This window comes from Ixodes scapularis, unplaced genomic scaffold (genome assembly GCF_016920785.2).
Source record: "Ixodes scapularis isolate PalLabHiFi unplaced genomic scaffold, ASM1692078v2 PGA_scaffold11__112_contigs__length_91849675, whole genome shotgun sequence".
Classification (NCBI taxonomy): domain Eukaryota; kingdom Metazoa; phylum Arthropoda; class Arachnida; order Ixodida; family Ixodidae; genus Ixodes; species Ixodes scapularis.
Window position 1 is genome coordinate 16,083,224 of NW_024609837.1, and position 21,862 is coordinate 16,105,085.

The 21,862-nt window shown below is 47.7% G+C and overlaps 1 protein-coding gene across 1 annotated transcript in view; it reads left to right on the forward strand.

Annotated features, from left to right (window-relative positions):
- The window catches only part of LOC8043288 (insulin-like growth factor 1 receptor), a 114,173-nt gene that overhangs the window by 42,725 nt on the left and 49,586 nt on the right, over window positions 1-21,862 (forward strand). The window contains exon 2 of the mRNA XM_029972774.3: window positions 1,482-1,615. Coding sequence (XP_029828634.2) covers window positions 1,531-1,615 — 85 coding nt within the window. The 5' untranslated portion in view covers window positions 1,482-1,530. The remainder of the gene's footprint in view (window positions 1-1,481; window positions 1,616-21,862) is intronic.

Here is a 21,862-nt window from a genome sequence, read left to right on the forward strand (position 1 = left end):
CCTGTGATTTCAGATACAGCTTCAGCCAACTGGCAAGCATGATCTTAAGCTACAATATGACCAAATGTCGTTACTCTGAAGCGTAGCTTATTTAGTGGCACTTGAGCGGACGTTTGAAAAGGGGTTTATATGGTGCCCGCTTTGCACTGAGCACCAAAATGGCGAAAAATATGCCAAAGAAAATAAATGCATTCAAAACTTAGTAAAAAAAACTGTGCAGGTAGTTTTGCTTATAGAAGAATATTGAGGACTTTTTTCTTTTTTCTTTCATATCTGACGATGCGAAGAATGTAAACACTATGTAGAATGTTGATCAGCGCGCGACCTTTCAAGTAAAGCGAAGCGTGTTCAATCTTCGCGAAGGTTGCAGAAAGTTATTATTATCGTAATTCCGAGCAGTTCCTGCCGGGTCCGCTCGAGCGGATATGGGTCTTCGAGCCACGCAGTTGCACAGAGTGCGCTCGCGGGAAGTCATCTCGTACCGCGCTTGTTCCGATTTTTTCTAGTGAGATATATCGTCTCGTCGGTTCTATAGAGGGAAGCATATCTATCGGGCGTCTAAGACGCACCCATACTGACTTCCGTGCACCGCGTTTTTGGCGGTCACGTTATTTTAGGCAGACGTAAATGCCATCTCATCGGTGCTGTACAGCCATATATCTCGGTGGCCTTCGTCACGAGCCGAATCCAGGGCAACCGCAACTTTTCCCAAAGCCTCGGACGATGAAAAACGTTTGAACTTGACCGGACGCGTCCGAAGAACGTAATTTCCGCTCGGTAATAAACATGCCGTTCGCGCGAAGAAAACGGTAGCTTGCGTGTCTGTGTCGATAAGAGATTCACTCGCTGACGGCTCCGCGGATGTGCTACGGGTACGGCCTGGTGCGTCGTGGCGAGAAGCACAGCAAACGTGTTTATACACCCTTTTTCAAAACATGTTCAGCCTTTCCACTCTGGTGAAGAAGCTGTAGCTTCTGTTCTCAGCGGTGGCTTTCCAGTCGAGCGATCTGCTCTTCTTTCGCGAGGGAATCTGAAGCGCTCGGCGCAGTGGAACTTGAGGCGATAGCGGCCTCGCGGCGGTTGCGGAACCATTCGCGCTGCTGCGCACATCGCCGACGCTCATTGATGATGGCACCGAACTCTGGACAGCTACCGCCATCTATGAGCGACGGCGGCAACGAGCCGGTTGTCTAGTTGCCGCCGTTGCTCATAGATGGCGGTAGCTGTCCGGAGTTCGGTGTCATCATTTCTTTGCTGGTGGACACGATCCTGCGGAAGCTAGCCCTTGGCAGCTCCGCTATAAGAGTCTGATAACAGTGAAAAAAAAGCTCGATCTTGCTGGGTACACTGGGCAGCAGACGCCATCTTGAAGGGTACCCCCGTTCTGTTTATTTTTGTGTTTTTGTGATGCGCTCGCGCCCACCTTTTTGTAAAAGATGGGCGAGTGTGCGCGTCCTTATGCCGAATGTCTCCCGTTGCAGGCTCTGCGGCGTGGTGGTGCAGCGGAAGCCCTGCCCATGTAGCAGGCTCATGGGTACCCGCGCCACGTTGCTGCTACTCGTCGTCGTCGCCGCCGCCTCCGTGGCCGCCGCCGACTGGTTGCAGCCGACGCTACGTGAGTCTCTCTTCCTTTTCCCTCTTTAGTCGAGCGACGCACGCGACGTGTGCCCGGGACACCCCGAGCAGGACACATGGGTGAACGGTTCAACCGTTGGGCCACTGGGTACACCGAGACAGACTAGGAAACGAGAAACCACGTGACTTCCCGAATCCCTAATTCCACGTTTCTCTACGCTGCATCAATCTCTAAAATTAGCCTTTTTTTTTTGTGTCTCACTTGCGCGATATGACGGGTAAGAAAAATTCACATGGTTGTGTGTCTACTTACACCAGATAGAGTTGCGCCACCTGACGGCTCCTTGTCGTGATGTAGGAGCAAGGATCAGATGACTTGTTCTGCGCTCCGTGGGTAGCATGTAGGCTGAGGTTTGTCGTTCACAATTCACGTTTCATTCGGTATTTTGAAGGAGAGTTTAGAGTTTTTTTCGATCTAATCTTTTCGTTGTACTTCTCGTCGAAATTAAGCTCAAGCAGCTAGCGTGACAACTCTGGCTCCGCGGCCTACGGAACAGGACCCAGCGACCCGGCTTCGTGAGTCTTGGCTTCGGAGGCTTGTCAAGTGACCACTATAGATTCTGCAAGACAATGCAGTACCGGAGCGAGCGCAGCAGATGCTACAAGAGCGAACTCCAGGGCCGGTTTGCTCATCTTGCGGCTGCGGCTGCGGCCGCGGCCAAGAGGGATTTTTACGCCACGTGACCAGCTCCATGGGGACAAGGAAGTACCTAGCGTCCCTGCCTTATGGCGGAGTGATCCGCATCGCTTCAAACACAAAAGCCTAATGTCGCTCGCAGGAACTGATTGCAGGGACTTTCAACTGGAGTCCAATTGACCGCCCCGTTATACTGTAGGAGCGGCAGGTAAAGTTACGGCCAGGGAGGGTAAATAGGAGCCAAAATAAAGAAGAAACCATAGGAAACAAAAGGGGTAGCAGTATATTTATCTATCTCCGCCGGCGCCGGCGCTTTGCCCCTTTTGCTATGGTCGAGAGGTTTAAGCGCCGGTACTTGTCGCGGCGTGAAAGTTCCGGGTTCAAATCGCGCTAAGGACTTGTTTTTTTTTTTTCTTTTTTTTTTTTTTGTATTTTGCGCGTGTCTTGCTTTTTAACTGTGATCCTTTTTAGGAAATCATCCACTTGCACTACTGCGTCTTACACGGTTTTTACAGTTAGTCCCACCTGTTCAATCGAAACACCGGGAAGAAAAAAGAAAGGATCAACGCAAGTTAAAGGGACCATGAAATGACCTTTTTACTTTTTCCAGATAACTTTTACATTAAACCGTCAATGTTCACTGAATGCCGAACAGGCATCCGTTTTCGTCTCGGTTTATTAACTTTTACACAAAAAATTATTGAAATATCGACTTTTTCATTCTCTCCAACTGACCGCAAAAGAAGCCGTGACGTAGACCGTTTCCGGAACCGGAAGTTCTCTCGGCAGTAGGAGAATGGGAGTGTTAGCGGCAACGAGTTGGGGTGCGCCGGTAGGTTCTACTGCGCTGATGTCACCGACGTATTTCCTGAATCGGCGCCTCTCATCGCCGCATCGCAGCTGAGCGAAATTCAATGAGATATGTTGCGCTACAGCGACAGCATGGGACTAGTCCCATACGCCGGTATGCCTGTTGGGAAGTGCAGCGAGTCTTGTCACCACCCCGTCATTGTTGGCAGAAGGGCCGGCCCGTGTCAGTCGTTTGCAAAGCGACGTAAATGGCGTTTTTCGCGGCCTCGGAGATGCAGGAGCGAGCCGACGTTAAAAAAGATACGTTTGAACTACGAGTGTCAGCAAGAGCCACGTAAATACCTGTTTACACTCGGAGCGGACGCGCGCGCTTGATGGAAGTCTTGTATTCGCGCTGTTGGTAAGCGCTTCGGGACCGTTCTTTTACGATTGCAACTCGATACTGACGCGACACTCGGCAAAGAAAGGTTGGACCGGGGTCGACAGTGACGTGCAGTCTGTCAGAATAAAAATGGCATACCAATAACAAAGTGTACATACCGTGTTATGAAGGCAATCCATACGGCGTTTATTTCAGCTCTATATCACACAAAACAAGAAGATAGAATCGACGAGAGTCCCTTTTCGACGAGTGTTCGTCAACACTGCCTCGGAAAACAAGGGGAAGAGATTGACCTCACCTCTTAATCTAGAATTGAGGTCAGTGATCAAACTATAATACGGGAAGGGTCCACAAGGGTCGCGCGGGCATATTCCATTTAGCACGCCAGCCGGTCGTAGGCAGACGGTCTTGCGACGAAGCAACGCAGCGCCGAGTCGGAATGCCTGCTAGGCCTATACGCTTCGTCGGAGTCGGTGAATCCAGCGTTCTTGTTCGTCGTGGTCTGTTTTCAGTACTGTTTTCTTGCTGCTTGAAGTCGGCACGCGCGGGAAGAACACGTAGAAAAATAAACGTTCAGTCAGTCAGAGTTTTGAGAGGAAGGAAAACAAACAAAATAAATGTTCGTCGGTCGCCGTCACCCAAGTAACTGGCGGCCCTGCCCTACTGCGCACGCGCAGTAGTTGCTTCGTTTACCACACGATAGATGGCGCTTGGCTCTCAGCATGATCAAATTTGGCAATTTTCGCCACACATCTCTAATTATGCTACAAAATGTGGATCTGAATATTATTTAACAAAACTTTTAGGAAACATTCGCCGGCTATTTATTGTTTACGATCGCGGTGCTGGTGAGGTAGGCTCTTACCCAATAGGCGATGTGGATTCGGCTGACGTGCACCGATTCTGCGTATGCATCGTAGTGAACAGGCGAAGGAAGGAAGGCGCAAAAGAGTCCAGTTTTCTTTTAAAATTTTTTTTGGGCTCCCTATTTTTGTGTTTTTGTGTTTCTTTTCACACCTTTTACGACGTGCGGTGGATGAAACTCGATTTTAAAATCATGTCATGGTCCCTTTAACGCGCTAACACAATCATTTCATAATGTTCATTAAAAGGAAACCAAGATAACAGCATCGCTATGGCTTTCACACTAACGGAGCCGAAACACGCATCCTTTCCCCAGCAACTAGTTTTATGTGTTTTTAAATATACAACGCTCTTGCTACGATTCCTTTCAATAACAAGAGACGCCTATTTAGGACTAATAAAAACTGCAGTTGTGACAATTAAAAAAAGAAACAAAAAAAACAAGCAAAAAAAAAAAAAAAAGACTAGCAGCTGTGGCTACACTGATTGAGCGAAATCCCACAGGCAAGGCAGCAAGTCAAACGTCTGAGAAAGTAGTAAAACCGAAATAAAAGCGATTATACTTTTACTTGCATGGAATGTGATAAAAAGTATATTTATACTCTTTACATTTTGTTGTGGCAATCGTTTTGTAATATTACCACATTACTTGTTGAATTTTAGTGAGATTAGCGGACGATCACGACCGAATGCAAAAATGAATCAGGTGTCGACATCGCAAACCCTCTTTCTAATGCAAACACCTAAAATGACTTTGGAACAACAAATGGAATTCATTATAATTAATTTAATTTATGATCCAAAGTCATTGTAGGTCCCTCACTCTAATGCAAACTCCTAAAATGACTTTGGATCAACAAATGGAAAGAAATGATTGTATTAGCGCGTTAACTTGCGTTCATCTTTTTTTTTTTTTTTTTCCTTCCCGATGTTTCGATTGAACAGGTGGGACTAACAGAAAAAAACCGTGTAAGGCGCAGTACTGCAAGTGGATGACTTCCTAAAAAGGATTACAGCTAAAAATTAAGACGCTCACAAAATACAAAAAAAAAGAAAAAAAAAAAAACAAGTCCCTAGCGCGATTTGAACCCGGAACTTTCACGCCGCGACGACAAGTACCGGCGCTTAAACCTCTCGACCATAGCAAAAGGGGTGAAGCGCCGGCGCCGGCGGAGATAGATAAATATACTGCTACCCCTTTTGTTTCCTATGGTTTCTTCTTTATTTTGGCTCCTATTTACCCTCCCTGGCCGTAACTTTACCTGCCGCTCCTACAGTATAAAGGGGTGGTCAATTAGGTTCCAGATGAAAGTCCCTGCAATCAGTTTCTGCGAGCGAAATTAGGCTTTTCTGCTTGAAGCGATGCGGATCACTCCGCCATAAGGCAGGGACGCTAGGTACTTCCTTGTCCCCATGGAGCTGGTCACGTGACGTAAAAATCCCTCCTGGCCGCAGCTGCGACCGCAGCCGCAAGATGAGCAAACCGGCCCAGGCCTCCAGCGTTCCTGCCAAGCACCTCTTGCAGTGCAAGCACTGTTCAGTGCCTGCACCGCCCGAGCATGCTCGCTCTTGTAGCATGGGCTGCGTCTGAACTTGAGCGGAAGCGAAGTGTACAGCCTGTCGGACGCAGGCAAATCAAACAGAAATCATTCGCCAGGATGGCCGAGCAGGCGTCAGACTCGGCAATCCATCGTCGTTTTAGAGCGCAGCTCTTAGGCGCCCGTTTCCGGCTTGAGCGGCGTCGGCGTTACCGTAAGGTCACGTGACCCCCAGGATCACGAGGGAGGAGGGGTATACCCTCTTCTCAGTACCCTTCCCTCCTCCTCCTCCTCAAGAGCTGCGCTCTAATTCGGCGTTTGTAAACGGCTTTAATTTTTTTTTCGCAGTTTGCGCGGTTTTGAGGCTGCCGTGGCCCGTGGAAGCTAATCGAGTGTTGAAATAGCACGCACGCGCGGCATCACCATACTGCGTTACCTTCTGTGGTAACTTTTAGGGCTCCATGCTTACGTGACGTTCGGCAAAGCAAGTGCACGTTGGTCCGGTATCGCGTAGCTATAGCGTATAGCTACCGAGACATGTTCTAGCTCAATCCGTGTTGACGTTTGTACCATCGTCACCTCGGAAAGAACTATACGTACACGAAAAATGAGGTGTAGAGTAATCCATAGTTCCATACTCACCTACTAACCGGAAGATCTAGGTCTAGGTTCAAGTTATTGACACAAAAAGAAGCCGGCTAAAAAGAAGGAATAAAGAAAGCACTCGGGTGAAAGTTGTTTGTTCGGCAAAACAAGTCAGCCGCTCGTAGGCAGCAAGTGACGAACGCCTTGCCTGTGGCGGTGGGATGGCTGTCGTTGCTTCCGGAATGCGTGGATCGAGCGGCGTACACCGATCATTGTAGTTTCGAGTACGTATAATACGTTTCTTTTCGTTCGCTGCTTGAAGTCGGGAAGCACGTGAAAGAGCACGTCGAAGTATGCCCTTTGGTCTCCACGGCGAGGTGTCCGAGCGGTGTTGGCGGATGTGTGAAGCTATCTTAGGATTCCATCGTAACCTACGCAGAGACTCCGATCGTTTCGTTCGGCGAATTCGGATTGGTTCCTAGGTTTCGTCGTGCGTGCAGTTCGCGTCGTAGCAAGAAACAAGATGTTTCTTCCATCCGTCGTGCGTGCAGTTCGCGTCGTAGCAAGAAACAAGATGTGCTTAGTGCTGTGTACGCCCTCACTAGATGGCGCCACCGACCCGCTCTGCAACGACAGCGCGGAGGAAGGCTAATGGCGAATTCCACGGGTCGTTTTGGAGCGCTGCGGGATCGACTTTCCTGGAGCGAGCCTATTTCGCGGGGCGATCGGGATCGAGGCGGGCGTGTTCTACTGGTCTTTATGGATTAGCTCCCGCTCCAGATCTCGATCTGGATCCGAGAAAAGTTGCTCCGACGATTTTGGCGGATTCAGCCGGAAGCCAGCCGGGCCAGCCCTCGGCGCACACACGTGACTTCCTTTCTCGCGGGGCATCTCGCCTGATCTCGCCCATCTCGCCTCAGAATTCGTAATGGCCCTTGGCTCGACAGCCGGTTCGTTTTCCAGGAAGGAGAAGAGGAGGTTTTGTCGCGTTACGGGCATTCCGGCAATCTTTGCTAGAAGCTCCTGAGCCATTCCTGCCGCTCGTGCGTCGAACACGTGTTAGCGCCGCGATAGGGAAAACGACTTCGAAACGACCGCGGTGGCCGCGGAAAGGGGATTCCCGGGCAGTTCAGTGACGGGAAGGCATCCGCCGATCCCGGAGCAGTGGTCAAGTTCCACTGGGGATCCGGTAGGCGGCGCGACCCCGTTCGGATCGTGTGCTCCGTTCCGGATCTGGTCAACTGATTTCGGCGCGCTCCAAAACGGCCCGTGGAATTCGCCATTAGAAACTCTCGTCAGAGGGAGCCGACTCTGGAACCGCATCGAGGAAGGCTGATCCCATCCTCGTCGCCAGTTGTTATATACTTCGCGGTTCGGGTATAACATAATACATTATTAACAACAAGCGGCCGGAAACCGAAGCTGAGGCGGAGAAAATACCTGGACCCGTCGCGTGACGATCGCTATTAGTGCGGATACTCTGCCGAACTCTCCTCGATTTGGACGTAGGTTCGTGGAGTGAGCGAGAAGAAGGCATCGGTTTTGGGCAGACGCGGCGGAGCGGTGGCGGGTGATGTTAAAGCGGGGAAAAAAGAAAAACACGGCGGCGCAATGGCGAGTAATCATAAAGTGGGAAAAAAGAAGAAAAGAATCCGGTGGTGCGGTTTACGTCGAGTCAGGTTTCGTTTCCTTTGTGAACGGTTCGCCGCCTTCTCTTCAAAGCCCTCCCCGAAAGACTCCCGACGGTCTGGCAGCTGGAGGCATAGCTGGCCACCTGCTCGGAGGGGGAACGATCGGTGTCTGGGGGGTAGACACCGAGGGAAATCCCCTCTTCTTTTCAAGGCGGCTCGGTTTGAGGGGTGGCTGACCTTCCCCCCTTGGCCATTTCCTCCTGGTTCCCATAACTCATATCTGGGGAGGCTGCGAACTCCTGCCCAGTTTCGAGGTCGACCGGGTTCGACTCGCTCCAACTTCGAACGAAAAGTTCGACTTTAGTGCGCGTGCGCGAAAGGTCATAATTTTATTTAATATAAAGTAAGGTACTCTTTAAATATTTGCTTTCCCAAATTATAGCTTACTATAAAGTACTAAGCTTTATATCTCATTACCACTGTTTACACCGTATAAAAGCAAACATTAGGGAGTTGTCGTAGACCGCGTTTCTCCTCCGCTAAGCCCCCCTCCGCAACGAAGAAGCCGCTACTGCGCCTGCGCGCCGATGGTCTTCAGTCTTCAGTGTAGGGTTGCGGGTATCGTAGCGGGTTACGGAGAGCCGTTGCGGGACGGCGAAAACCATCTCTCCCTATTCGTTTATTAATAAATCGGAACAATACATTTATTACGTACTTTATTTGAAATGTTATCGAGTGATTACCAATGTTTACACATTGCTTACCATGTCTTTCTTTTTTGACGTGTTGCGCAAGCTTTTTGTCGCATCGCGCGACCACATTCCCGCAGCAGCGTTTGACTATTTTGCGGGATCTATGACTCGACGCAGTGACGCTTACACTGACTCCACGAGGGATCCTAATGTAACCGTAAAAGTTTACATGTTACGTTGACCATGTGACGTAACCACGAAGCTTTCACGTGACCACTACGAACGCGTTTACGCGAGTTTCATTTTCGTTTGTGCCTTTACACATTGTTCGCGGAAACCCATTCGTGAGCGCCTGTGCGTGGGTGAATGCGTGCATGTGTTTGTTGGCGTGTGTATGTGAGGGAGACAAGGGGAGGGGGAGGGTTAGACTGTCGTCCTCTCCGTCCACCCAAAAATGTCTGGCTCGGTCTACCTGTCCGAGGCGGCGGGGGTGGACGGTCTCTGACGCTCACCTGTCCTGGTGTCCCGTTGGTCGACGGGTTTGTCCTGGGCGCAGGGGCGTACGTTCCCTCCCCGACGAGTCTGCTGCTGCTGCAAGGCGTCCTTGTGTGTGTGTGTGTGGGGGGGGGGGGGGGGGGGGGGCGTGCGTGAGTGCGTGCGTGCGTGCGTGCGTGCGAGGCCACGGCTATCGGGCGTCCGACGCTGGAATGCGGAAGGAGAACGCTGCTCGTTTTCGGGACCGACTCGTTCGCCCTTGCCTCCGCGAGAGAGACCGTTCTGAATGCTGCATGCTGGCCGTCCTCGACTCTTATACAACAAAATGACGCTGAATGGGCCCAGAAATGCGCGGAAAAAGGGGTGGGCTCGGAATCGGCGGTGCTGCTGGTAGTAAGCGACGTGCGTGCCAATATTTGCGGTCCGTCGCTTTCCCGCCCGGGGAAGAGTTCCGAGCGAGAACCACGCTAAAGAATTAGCTTTCGGCTCGTATGCCGCCGACAGCGTGCATCGCGCTTTAAAACACGCTGGCTGGGTAGCGCGAACCGCCGCCCGATTTAAAGGGTTCACCCATCCTCAGTGTGTCCCTAAAGAACGTTAACCACCAGACCGAAGGTAGTACCGGCAATGTACTATAACGTTTTGTCCCAGCTCCATGTGCGACTGGTTGGGCCAACTCCAACTTTCAGCAAAATTCGACCAAGTTCTACTTATTATTTTCAGTTTTGCCTGACTATTACACACACACGAGAGAAGTCGAACATGAGGTACGGAGTACTTTCTAAAGTGGTTTATATTTTATGAAACGAGCGCGTAGCTCCCCCACTGCACTGACAGCTTTCGGATGAGGGGAGAAGTCCCGGGAGAGAGCCTCGGAGAAGTCCCGGAATCGAATTCCTAACCGGGTAGAATTTTTTTTTTTTCTCCTTTTCTTCGTTCTATCGCGCCTATTTGTCGTTTCGAGGGCGCGGGTTCATTTCATGTGGAAGTCAATTTATTCTTACGATGTACATATACAAACCGACAAGCGTGCCAGAGGTCTCGTGGTTTGGCGTTATCGCTACATATATATATATAGGCTCGGTCTTTCGCGTCGAACGTGCGCCGTGTGTTACGCGCTCTCGGAGCAGGGGGGGACCCCGGTGTTCATTCCTGTGCGTTTGGACGGCGCGTATCGGTGGGTACCCGTCGTCGTGCGTCCACGTCGCCGGTGATGAGTGGGGGGCGCGTGCTTTGGCCAGCGCGGAAGCCGAGGTTAGCTTGGTCGTTGTCGTCAGCCTCCGCGAGCGCTGTAATGGCCTCCCTCCGTACTCTGAATGCCGGGGCTTTTCTCGGAGGGCTTTTGCCAAGTATACTCGGCTGTCCGTGATATCTCTGTTAATCGAGAATGGCCCCTTGTGCGCATAAATTAGAAACCTTAAGACGTATGTTTGTTTTTTCTCGGTTACTGTAGACGTACGATTTCCAGGTAACTGTCCGGGCTTCCGCGTTTACCGGAAGACGCGAAATTTCCTGTACTTGGAAACTGAAGAATTCTAAATAATTTGTCGGAAAAAAAAAAAAAAAAAACATGATTACGCTTTTTTTTTTATATTCTTGCAAATTGGGGAAACTGCGCGCAATACGCGACGACAAGCGCTTCTTGTTCACTCCGTACATATATGTGCGTTTACGTGTGTGTTCCTAAGGGGCTGTTTATACTCCGACGTTAAGCGCAGTGAACGCAGCGTAGCGCAGAACGCGCGCCTTTCATTGGCCGTCAACCAGGAACTCGATACCTGCTACCAATCAGTATCTGAGCGCGGTGCGCTACGCCGCGCCCGTCGACGTTACGTTGGAGTATAAACGTACCTTAAAGGGGTATTCAGACGAGGGAGAAATCCCGGGGATTTCTCCCCGGCACGCGAGCATCACGAGATGAAAACGCGAGGCTTTTGCCCATCGCAAAGCCTGACGTTTTCGTCGTGGGATGCGCGTGCCTCGTGTGAATACCCCTTTAGTCTCATCTCGAGTTGTTCTCACGCACACGCCCATATACGTGCCTTTGGGCGGTGTGGGATATTTTCCAGCTAAATTTAACGGCGTTGAACGCGTTTTTTTTTTTTTTTTTTTGGCAGTCGAGAAACCAGCAGGAGTAGACAAAAAAAAAAAAAAAAAAAAAAACTTGGGAAGATGATTGCGTCGTTCTTGCGCTCTCATATTAACAGATTAGCCAAATACAATTAATAACTAAATCTAAACGAAGGATATACGATCTACGAGGCTGATTGAGTGTCCGCACTTCGGTTATGTAGAAGTTCTGTCGGCCATCGCTTTTTTACAAAGTCTGTCCAGGCATAAATGGGGGAAAAAAAAAGATTTATTCGATTTAAATTAATGTAGCTAGAGTATACTTCTTTACCACAAGTGCATTTTTCATCGTGGTAGGTTGGTTGATCACTTCGTCCCATCAGTGATAGCGATGGGGAAGAAAGAATGACTGTGAACGAAAAGTGCAGTTTCATTGACGATGACGACGAAGTTTATTTAGGAAGGGAGGGTTCTCTGGCCTAATGAACAGCTTTATTTCTAGTGATGTCAAACTAAAACAAACCATTTAGTCTTTTTTTTTCTTTTTTGTTTGTTAAAAAAAATATTTAATTTATTTTTGTTTTGTTTTGTTTTTGTTTGCAAAGTGACATTACTTTTCTTCTATAGTTGTTTCATTCTTTTGCGTTCTGATTTTGTTGCAATAGGAATATATATATATATATATACAGAGAGAGAGAGAAAACATATAACCAGCGATAGCATTTGTATTATTGCTGTTGCGGCCGAAAGCAGAACATGCGCATAAGCAACTCCGGAAAAGGCACCATTTGTAAGTTTCGTCGTTCATAAAGGCGCGGAAAAACCAATATCGGGCACAACGTTCTTTTCCTTTTGTTTTTCTTGTTGATGGGGAGGGGTTTCAGCATCGATCCTGTTCCCTCTTTGATCGCCAGCCCGTGGTTTCGGCCGCGATTATCATTATTACTATCTTTTTTTTTTCTTTTTTTGGTACGCGGGTGTTTGGGTGCGGCCATAGAAGGTAGACGGCGGAAGTGACGTCAGTCCCGGCGGCGTCGACGTCCTCTTCCTTCCCGGGTCGTTGTTGTCGCTGCCGGATTGTTTTGGGATACAAGATTTTTTTTTTTTTTTATTATTTTCATTGTGGGGGTCGTGATAATAGATTCGTCTCCTTTTATAGTCGTGTCGCCTATTGCAACTATTTAAGTTGTCACAACGCGAGCCAAGGTCCTTTTTTTTTTTTTACGTCTCGATTTTTTTTTTACTTCGCTTTATTTTTTTTTTTTTATTTTTTTTTTCAGACAAGCTCTGTCATCCTATCGTGCCGATTTTTTAACATCGATATCGTGCGAAAGGTCGCGAACGCTTCTGTGTTATTGAAAGAACGGCGTCTTTGAGCGATAAATTTTCGCCGAATTGCGTAAGCGATTCCGATGATATAAAGAGCGATGAAATTAAAACTCATTTCTACTAGACGGACCGTATGCTCAGCACGTACAGTAAGTACCTCGTCCATCTGTGTGGAGAGAGGAGTATTGTAGGATTACCATTGTGGACGACCTTGTAAAAAAATACGAGACGCGTTGTTCTCCCGGGTAACCCCGGTAGGCCGGGGCTTAAATGCCGACATACAACTCGCGCTTTTCCACTTTTGGCTCGCCTCCTCCTTTCCTATGTCCTCTCCACTTTTTACCTTGCCCCAACTGCCCCCAACTTGGCCGACACCTCCTAGAAGCTAAGGCTGTAGCACTCTTCTCGTGACGTCGCAAAGGAAGGCCATCGGGGGCGCGCGTCGAAGCGAAGACAACGCGCGTGGATCGACCGTCATAACAACGCGGATTTCGTGACACAAGCGTGTCTTATTGGCTAAAATGAAAGCTGCCCAGAGCAACGGGGCTAGAAACCATTTTTATTACACGGGCAGAACATTGCACCGCTAAAGAATTGGTATGAAATGGCACGAGGTATGCGTATAAGACGTCTATAAAAAAAAAGGTGATTGCTTTAACTAAAAAACATTGAGCCACGCAATTATTACTGTATGAATGCATATTTTATACAGAATGACTTGCACAAAATGGCGAGACACGTACCGTGATTGGACACGTCGAAAGGGGTCGCAGTAAAAATACGGCAGACGTTTAGTCAACGCGGTTACGGGTAGACAAGCGTCACTTACGATCGTGTAAGCAATGTTAACGCATGCTGTCACTGCGTAATCGACCAGTGTCATCGTTGACTAGTTGTCACAGGTGTCACTCACGCCTTAGCGGGGCTTGTTTCGCGAATCCACGTTAAGTGCAGTAGTATCAAGAGAATACAAAAGGCGTGGGACACACAGAGGCGTGGGACGAAAGTAACGAAAGTAACGACCCATGTCTTGCTCGTGTGCGCTCCCTGCAACGGTGTTTGGAGTTTTTTTTTCTTTCGGTTCCCTTCCCTTCTGAAATGTCTCGGCGTTCCTTTTCAGACAGTCAGCAGCTCACACGTGACGTAAATTTACCAGAATCGGAGCCCGTATGAGGGAATAAAATGTCGCCGGAGCCGGTTCCTTCGAAAAGTGCGGGGAGCCTCGGGCCTGCACCGTGGTCACTGCGGGAAGAGTAGTTTGAATACGTGTACGAAGTTTCCTAACGGACAGGAGGGCTACTCTAACCTTAGGGAGCGTGAAATCCGATAGCTTGGGCTCGGCTTCAGGGGGGGGGGACGCCTCAAAGGGCTGCTTTATCCCCGCTTCTTTTCAACCTGGCGCTGCAGGGTTTGCCGGAGGCGGTTCCCGGTGCGATGCCGAAAAGGGAGCGACGCGGACATTGAAGAAAGACTATACAGTGTGCACCGGATGAAGTCTAAACTGCTTGTCTTGAGGAATCATTATTAGAGTGTGCCGGGACGTATCGAGGTTTTGGTGGGAGGGAAGCGGGTCTCTTAAGCCCACGGAGATCCGTATCCTCGTCCAACTCATTCGACAATGCAGGGGCAACTATAGTCGACCATCGATAAACTTGATACCATGACTACCCAGCTCTGTGAATCGTAGGAGGGCTATCGATGAGAAAAGCCATACAGCTCGGTCGGGCCTTTATTATCCCTAGGATCAATTACGCCACACCGTACCTGGTCTTGAGTAAAGCGGAACGACAGAAAATTGATGTCCCGATTAGAAGAGCGTACAAAAGTGCGCTGGGCCTCCACGAGAGGACAGTAATCGAAACATTGCTAAAGTTAGGTGTACACAACACGATAGATGAGCTTCCCAAAGCACACCTCGTGGCTGAGCCGAAGAGGTTGGCGTCCACGACGAACGGGACGTGGCTCATGGGTAAACTCGAGATGGCGGTTCTGGGAAGAACGCAAACGCGTGTACCGACACCGACCATGAGCGATCGGCAGAAATGAGGAGAATACTTGTTCGTCTTATCCCGAGGGACATGCATCCAGGGGTAGATGACAGCAGAAGAAAGGCCAGATCTGAGGCCTTTTGACATGGGATCAGAGAGACGGAACGCTCTATGTTGATGGTGCCGGCCCAGTGCGAGGAGTCGCCGCAATCGCAGTGGCGGCAGACGCCCAGGGTTCTATGATTAGGGCAGGCTGAGGAAGCGGCGATCGCGTTGGCGGTAGTTCGCGACCCCAGGGCCGGCGCAAAGAACTAGAGTGGGCACCTTTCCTGGACGTGGCCTCCCTGCTTCGGCCATTGTGACGTCACGAGTCTGGGCGCTACGGCCTTAGATTCTAGGAGGGGTCGACTTGGCTCTTTTCGCAGTTTACGAGAGAGAGGAACGCTGAGGGGATTATCTTCACTGGAGAAAACCGAGGTTGTGCGTCGGTCTTAAAGGGGCACGAAGTCGATTCTGAGATCGTTCTTTTGTGGTGACGACTCAATCTAGCACGCCAACAAACCTGAAATCACAACCGTGCGTAGCTTATTTCCTCGTTAAAAGAGTGTTCAAAGATCGCGACACGCACTTTTTGGAAAGAATTTTTGTCCGACTGAAATGGTCGGTGAAGGGCGCTTATCGGCCAGTTGCAAGCGATGGCTTCGCCCACGGAGAAAAAAGAGGAGTCTTATCCGAATGCGTACCTATTAGACTTAGTTCGACGTGAACGCGTTGGTAAAGTTAAATAAAAACAAAGAATAAACATAGAGACGGACAAAACAGAGGTGCTGTTCTGTCCGTGCTTATGTTTACCTATCAGAGTCTCTTCGGAACGAGTTATTGTAACATCATTCGGAATATGTGCGCATTGTAGGGCTTTCATTGGTCCAGACAATCTAGTCCGCGAGAAAAAGAGAGTCCATATATTTTTCTATTGCCCTGAGATGAATAGGCAGTTTTGTAGTCTAGGACTTGGTATTTTAAACGTTTTAAACATTTTAAACGATATAACATCAAGAACGACATTTTTTCAAAAAAGCATTTCAGTCTCCCTTTAAAGTCTGGCGCTCTTTTGCTCTCGTTTTTATTTTGTTGTTATTGTTTTAGTTTTGTTTCGGTTTCTAGCTCGTGTGTGAAGATGATCTGCATCGCAAGAGCTCGTCTCATGCGATGCAGCCAAGCCAGTGCAGTACAACCGCTGCTAGCCTGGGGTCTTTAATAACGCGCACCACGCAGTATAATGATGCACGCCGCGGTACGATGCTCATCCATCTCAGGATCCCTGGGTTCTGCTCTGGCTTGATTATCAAAAATGAGTTGGTATGGTAGGCGAAGGCTTATTTGTAAACTTCGCGTCAAAAAGAAAATGAAAAAAAAAAAGTACTGATCGGTGTTTATGCGGCATGAAGTGTGTCTGTGCCTTAAAATGGCGTCTGGTTGTCTCTGAATAATAACAACAACTTTATTTTCATCAAGCTTGATGGGGGAGGGAGAGAGGCACTTGAGGGAGTCTTTAACGTGCTTCACGCTACACTATCGTTTCGCGGCCTCAAGCTAGCCATTCCCTTCTAGTCAATACGTGTTCTAAATATGGCTAGCTCGCAGTGATGCGTTTCGTTTTCTAAAAAGGACCGCTTTGCAACAGTATATATATATATAACGACACGAAGGAGTCGTTTCTTTTTTTTTTTTCCCTTCAGAGAGGTTATTTCCATCACATACCGGAGCCTTTATGGGGTGAATTAGTATACTCGTACGTGGATTTCAAGTCAGATAATTCAAAACGTTCACGTTTCAAACGCTGAAAGCGTCGTAATTATTATCTATTTTTTTTCCTCTGGCAACCGATTTTTTTAAGTAACGCTCCGCACAGCACACAAGCTATGGGCCAAACGCTCTTTTTTTTTTTTTTTTTTTTTGGGGGGGGGGGGGGGGGGGGGGAGGGGGTATGGGGGTAGGGGCAGGGAAACTGACACGGAGTTGAAGAGGTGTATTGCCGTTCCTTTTTTTTTTTTTTAACCGGTTGTGCCTCAGTAGGGGACTGTTTTGGTTTTCGTGTTCGCTTTACGCGGCGAGGCCGAGTTGTCGGTTGCGACAAAAAAATGAAGCAGACATAAATATCGTGTGTGCGTATAAAGAGAATGGCCTCTGCGGAATGCGACCGCGCTACGTCTTTGATTATCTTCAATCCTCTTTCTCGTCGTCTTTTTTTTTTTTTTTGTCTGTGTGTGCGCGCGTGTGTGTGTATTTGGAGAGGGGGGGGGGGGGGGCGAAGCGCTCTAAACACGCAATCGCGAAGGCGGCAAAAAACACACACACACATACACAGACACACACAACCAAAAACGTAAAAATTAACGAAAAAGAAAAGCCGGCTAAACAAAATATAGCCAGAAAATGCGTGAACTGAAATGATTAGTTGGTAAGAGGTAACCCATCGATAACACTGGGATTTTAGATTGTAGTTCCCTTATACCAGAGAGAGCCAGCTTTATGCTAGGGATTACGAGCGGTCAACGTTAACTAAAGGGGGTAAAAAGAAAAAGAAAGGCAGGAGCGAGCGACAGAAGATGATTGATGGTGATGTTGCGGTCGTTCCAAGCTAGTTCCCATCTTGTTTTTCTTTTTTGTGTGTTTGCCGGTGGAGACATTGTGTCGGACCGCGAAGCATTGTACCACTTTGTGCCGGGCTGTATATCCCGAATTCCCAGGGTTGCGTGTTTGGTTTGGCCGTCGGGTAGACTTTAAAAACAGGGCCCCTTGCCTTTTTTTTTTCTTTTGCCTTCTTTTCTGAGGTGATTGGACCTTTGTGTCGCTGCGTGAGACGGCTATAGGCGGCGCTAGGTGGCGCTAGCCACCGCTCGCTTCAAAGGTTTCGTCCGTATTCAGCCACTCATCCGTTCATTGTTTACCTTCTGCTGTCTGATTAAATTTGATTTTTTTCCCCCTTCTTTCTTGCGGTGGCTAAACGGCATTGTGCCACTGATTAAGCCAGCCGCGGTTTTGGGATTCATTTTCCGGTAAAATATTTATATGGTTTAAATGGAGTTCGAAACAGTGCAGTTTGATTGATTAACTTATTTCGCTTCGTTTCGCCTTACTTCCGGACGTAGCGGACACTACGAGCTATCCTAGTCAGTAGTTTTCGTAGACCGCGTTTCCCCCTCCGCTAAGCCCTCCGCAACGAAGAAGTAGCTACTGCGCCTGCGCGCCGATAGCCCTGACTGTAGAGAACTGGGTATCGTAGCGGGTGGCGGAGGGCGTTGCGGAGTGGCGAAAACGGTCTACGAAAACTCCCTAATCCCACTCTGTAGACGTAGCCCGTGCGTAGCCCGTGTTACGCTTTCCGCGCTTCGCTGTGCCCCTCTCTCCAAGGTCACATGACACTCCGACGGCCTGGGATTGGCTCCGATGGCTCGTAGCATCCGCTGCGCTCGGACTTGCTTGCGTGTTTGGTTGAACAATCGGGTTGACTGCAATTTTTTTTTTTTTTTTTTTTTGAGGTGATTGAACTTTTGTGTCGCTGCGTGAGAGTGCTATAGGTGGCGCTAGCCACCGCTCGCGCTTCAAAGGTTAACCAATATCAAGACCAGGGGGGCAAGAAGCTTTTTTTAATTATGTTATTTCGTGGTGTCTCTCGGATAAATGGTTTAAGATGAGTTAATATACTTGAACCTATTCTGCATCAAACTATATATATATATATATATATATATATATATATATATATATATATATATATATATATGACGGGCATGGTGGCGGGAGGCCGAAGGCGTGGGTATAAAACTGAGAAGAAAAAAAATATATATATGGGTGGTTTCATCTCAAATCGTGCAGGCAAAAAGGGTCGAATTTTTAATTTCGATGAAAAAAATATATGTTATGGCGCCGTTTCTAAAATCGCAGTCGACACAAACCGAAAATTCGTCGGATTTTTTGTTCTCGACATGAATTTTTAAAGAGGCCGCGGCGAAAAGCAGTGTTTTTCACACCCGTCGTGGGTCGGATGTTTCGCTTGATCTCCCGCCATGGATTTTCAGTCCACATTATATTATCTTTTTTGAAGCACTCTGTGGACAGATTTAAAAGGCTCCAATACCATGAAATAATTTTAGGCCTTTTGCTTTTTTTCTGTAAAAATGTCAAAAACGCCTCCTCGGTCAATTGTCGACGAACTTTGACAATTAATTACTGGCGATCTACTTGGGTTACACCGATATTTTTTATGTCCACGGAGAGCCCAAAACACGCTCTTTATATATATTATAAAATGCCTTGGCTGTATAAATAATACTTTGCGGTACGTTTACGTTAATATTATGCAAAAACCAAAAAGTACTATTTTTAAAACTGATTTTCTCAAAAAACCCATTTTTTATTTTTTTTATTTTTTGTTTAAATGTAGATATGATAGTTGTCTACACGAAAATCAAGCCTAGAAAGTGTATATTTTGTTTGCATGTTTTATATTTAGGCCTCAATATCGGAACAAGACGTCTTTGTTTTGCAAGACCTAAGTCAGACATAGCGACCCATGCGTCTCTATGAATTGTGAAAAAGTTTTCTTAAATTTTCTTCTGCATTTTGTAATCAATTATAAACAAATTTTGTGGTATTGAATATTTATGTATGTTTTGATAAGAGCGGGAACCATGAGATACATATCTAACCAAATCAGCAGGCCTAGTAGACTTTCAATAACCAAAAGGCACAGACGTTGTATTGTTTCGATTTATAAACCTTTCAAAGTAAACTAGCACGACTAGCTATTAGCTGTCATATTACTAAGACAAAGAAAGTCACCACATCGTCGATATATTATATACAATTCTTTACGAAACCAAACACTGGGGCTTGTTCACCGCACATCGCACAGGTCACCAGGGAATGTCCTTTCACTTTCGTAATACACAAAAGTGGTGACACAGAAACGGTCCGAAACGCACAGAGTGTGTCATGGAGAGGGGTAGTAAATAAAAATAAATAAAGAGGAATTAAATTGCCCAACTCCGATCTTAACGAAAATTGCGTTAAAAAAAATAAATAAAGTATTTAGGTACGAGTGGTGGCAAGGCGATAGGTCCACGCCTGGTGGAGAGTCAGACAAAGTCGACGGCACGTAAAGGTAAAGCAAAAAAAAAAAAAAAAATCAATAATTTATTAAAGACGGGAAAACTCAGCCGCACATGGCAAGAACAAAAACCAACTCCCCCGGGCATTCCCTAAACGGGACGCAACCAAATGCGTGCGAACAGGCTTTCTACATCACCGCCAGGCCGCTACGCCATGACAAAATAAACCCAGCAACTGAACAGTGCTAACGAACAGTTAGTAAAAAAACATTGAAAAAAAAAAAATAAAAAAAAAAAGTTCAGAAAAAACCGCACTCGAGAAACAAAGTTCAGCGGGGCGAAGAAACACACACGAGTCGGTCCCACGACATTGAAGTCTGGCAGGATGACGGCGTCCAGATGATGCTCGAATCTGTTCCTCCCTCTATTACGCATATCCACGACGGCTGTGCGGAACAGTGGCTGTACGAAAGAAAGTGAAGAATAGATTCGAGCAGGCGATGCGCGAGAAGGTAACCGAGACTATGCTTCAAGCTTCATATCTGGAGAGGAGCTTTCGAGGTAGTTTCTGCAGTTACTCAAACTTTCTCTTTCCCTTTCCCTTTTTCAAAAGAACACGTCAGCCGGCGCTAACGTTTCATCTCAGGAGAAGCCCGCTCTTCACAAACGGTTATAGTTGACAAGGAGGCTGACTTCGACCCAACTAGTCTCCGGGCAGAATACAAACACAAATATATTTTTTACCAACACGCTCGTTTTAATGTCAGACTCCGGGCTTTGCTGTTTCCAAAAGAGATAACCCTTTATAAGGACAGAACGAGCGGGTTGGTGGGGATAATTAAACTTAAACACTCCCTTCTCGTTTTCTTCCTCAAGTTTAATAGATAACCCTTCGGTGCTATCGGATCTCCCCAGAGAGAGAGTGAGAGCACGGCCGTTTCAAGGTGAGGATAGGGCGCTCGAAACTAGGGCAAACAGGCGGTATCGTTTCACCAATGCACGAATGGCTGGTTTCAAATTTCCCCACATCCCTAATGAAACCGTCCCATCTTCGTGTGTGCGTCTGCGGGATTTCTGTCCCGCGCCGCCGGTTTTAGCGCGCGCGCGGCGTTGTTTTGGCTGGCAGAACAGTTGTTGACCGTCGACATTGTAAGGCCGTGGTGTCCTCATCCTTTCAGGCAACGATTCCTTTGCTTTCCCTTGTGCAATACTCTGGCAGACTCCTCCTGGGTGGCTGTCACTGTTCGCCGCGTCAACGACAGAATCGTACCATTTCACTCCTCGTGACACAGGGTGCGCTGCTCGCTTTACTGTCATGGGCCGTCCCATCTAACACAACGAGCGCGAAAGGTCGTGGTCAGAGCCGTTTATACTGAGAGAGTTTGGCCGATGGGCGGAGCTTGTTGGCCGCTAGAACCAGCGGATTTCGCGATAACACAATATGGCGTTACTTCTTTGTCTTGTTCATTCCTGTGAAATCGCGTAGAGTTCCTATGAGTCAGATCCACAATATGGCGGACGGAAGTAGTCATCCCCCGGTTGTCAGACTACGCTGCTGTGGTTGTCAGACTGCCAAAATCTCCTTAAGAAGGCCAAACTCTCTCAGTATAAACGGCTCTGGTCGTGGTCATCTGCTTGCTCCGAAAGGGCGGGACGTTCATGCAGGCCAATGAGGGCCCCGAATCAATAAGACGTCTGCCGACTCCTACACGTTAAAAATTTACGACACCTGCTGGTCTGTTAAGAAGTGTGGCTTTCTCTTTTTGGAACTCCTCCGATGTAGCTTGCCGCCTATAATAAAATTTAAATAATCAATAAATATATCAGGGTAGAAATACTGTATTTCATTTTTATGTGGGAACGTTGAAAAAAAGAAAAAAAAAAAAAAAACGATTTCCAAGCTTGTGAAGACGCGCAATTCGCAAGTCCATTTCGAGCCGTAAAAACACGTTTTTGTACGATATTGATGCTTAAATGTAGAACATACAAACAATATATACACTTTCTAGGCCTGATTTTCGTGTAGACAACTATCATATCTACATTTGAACAAAAAATAAAAAAAATAAAAAATGGGTTTTTTGAGAAAATC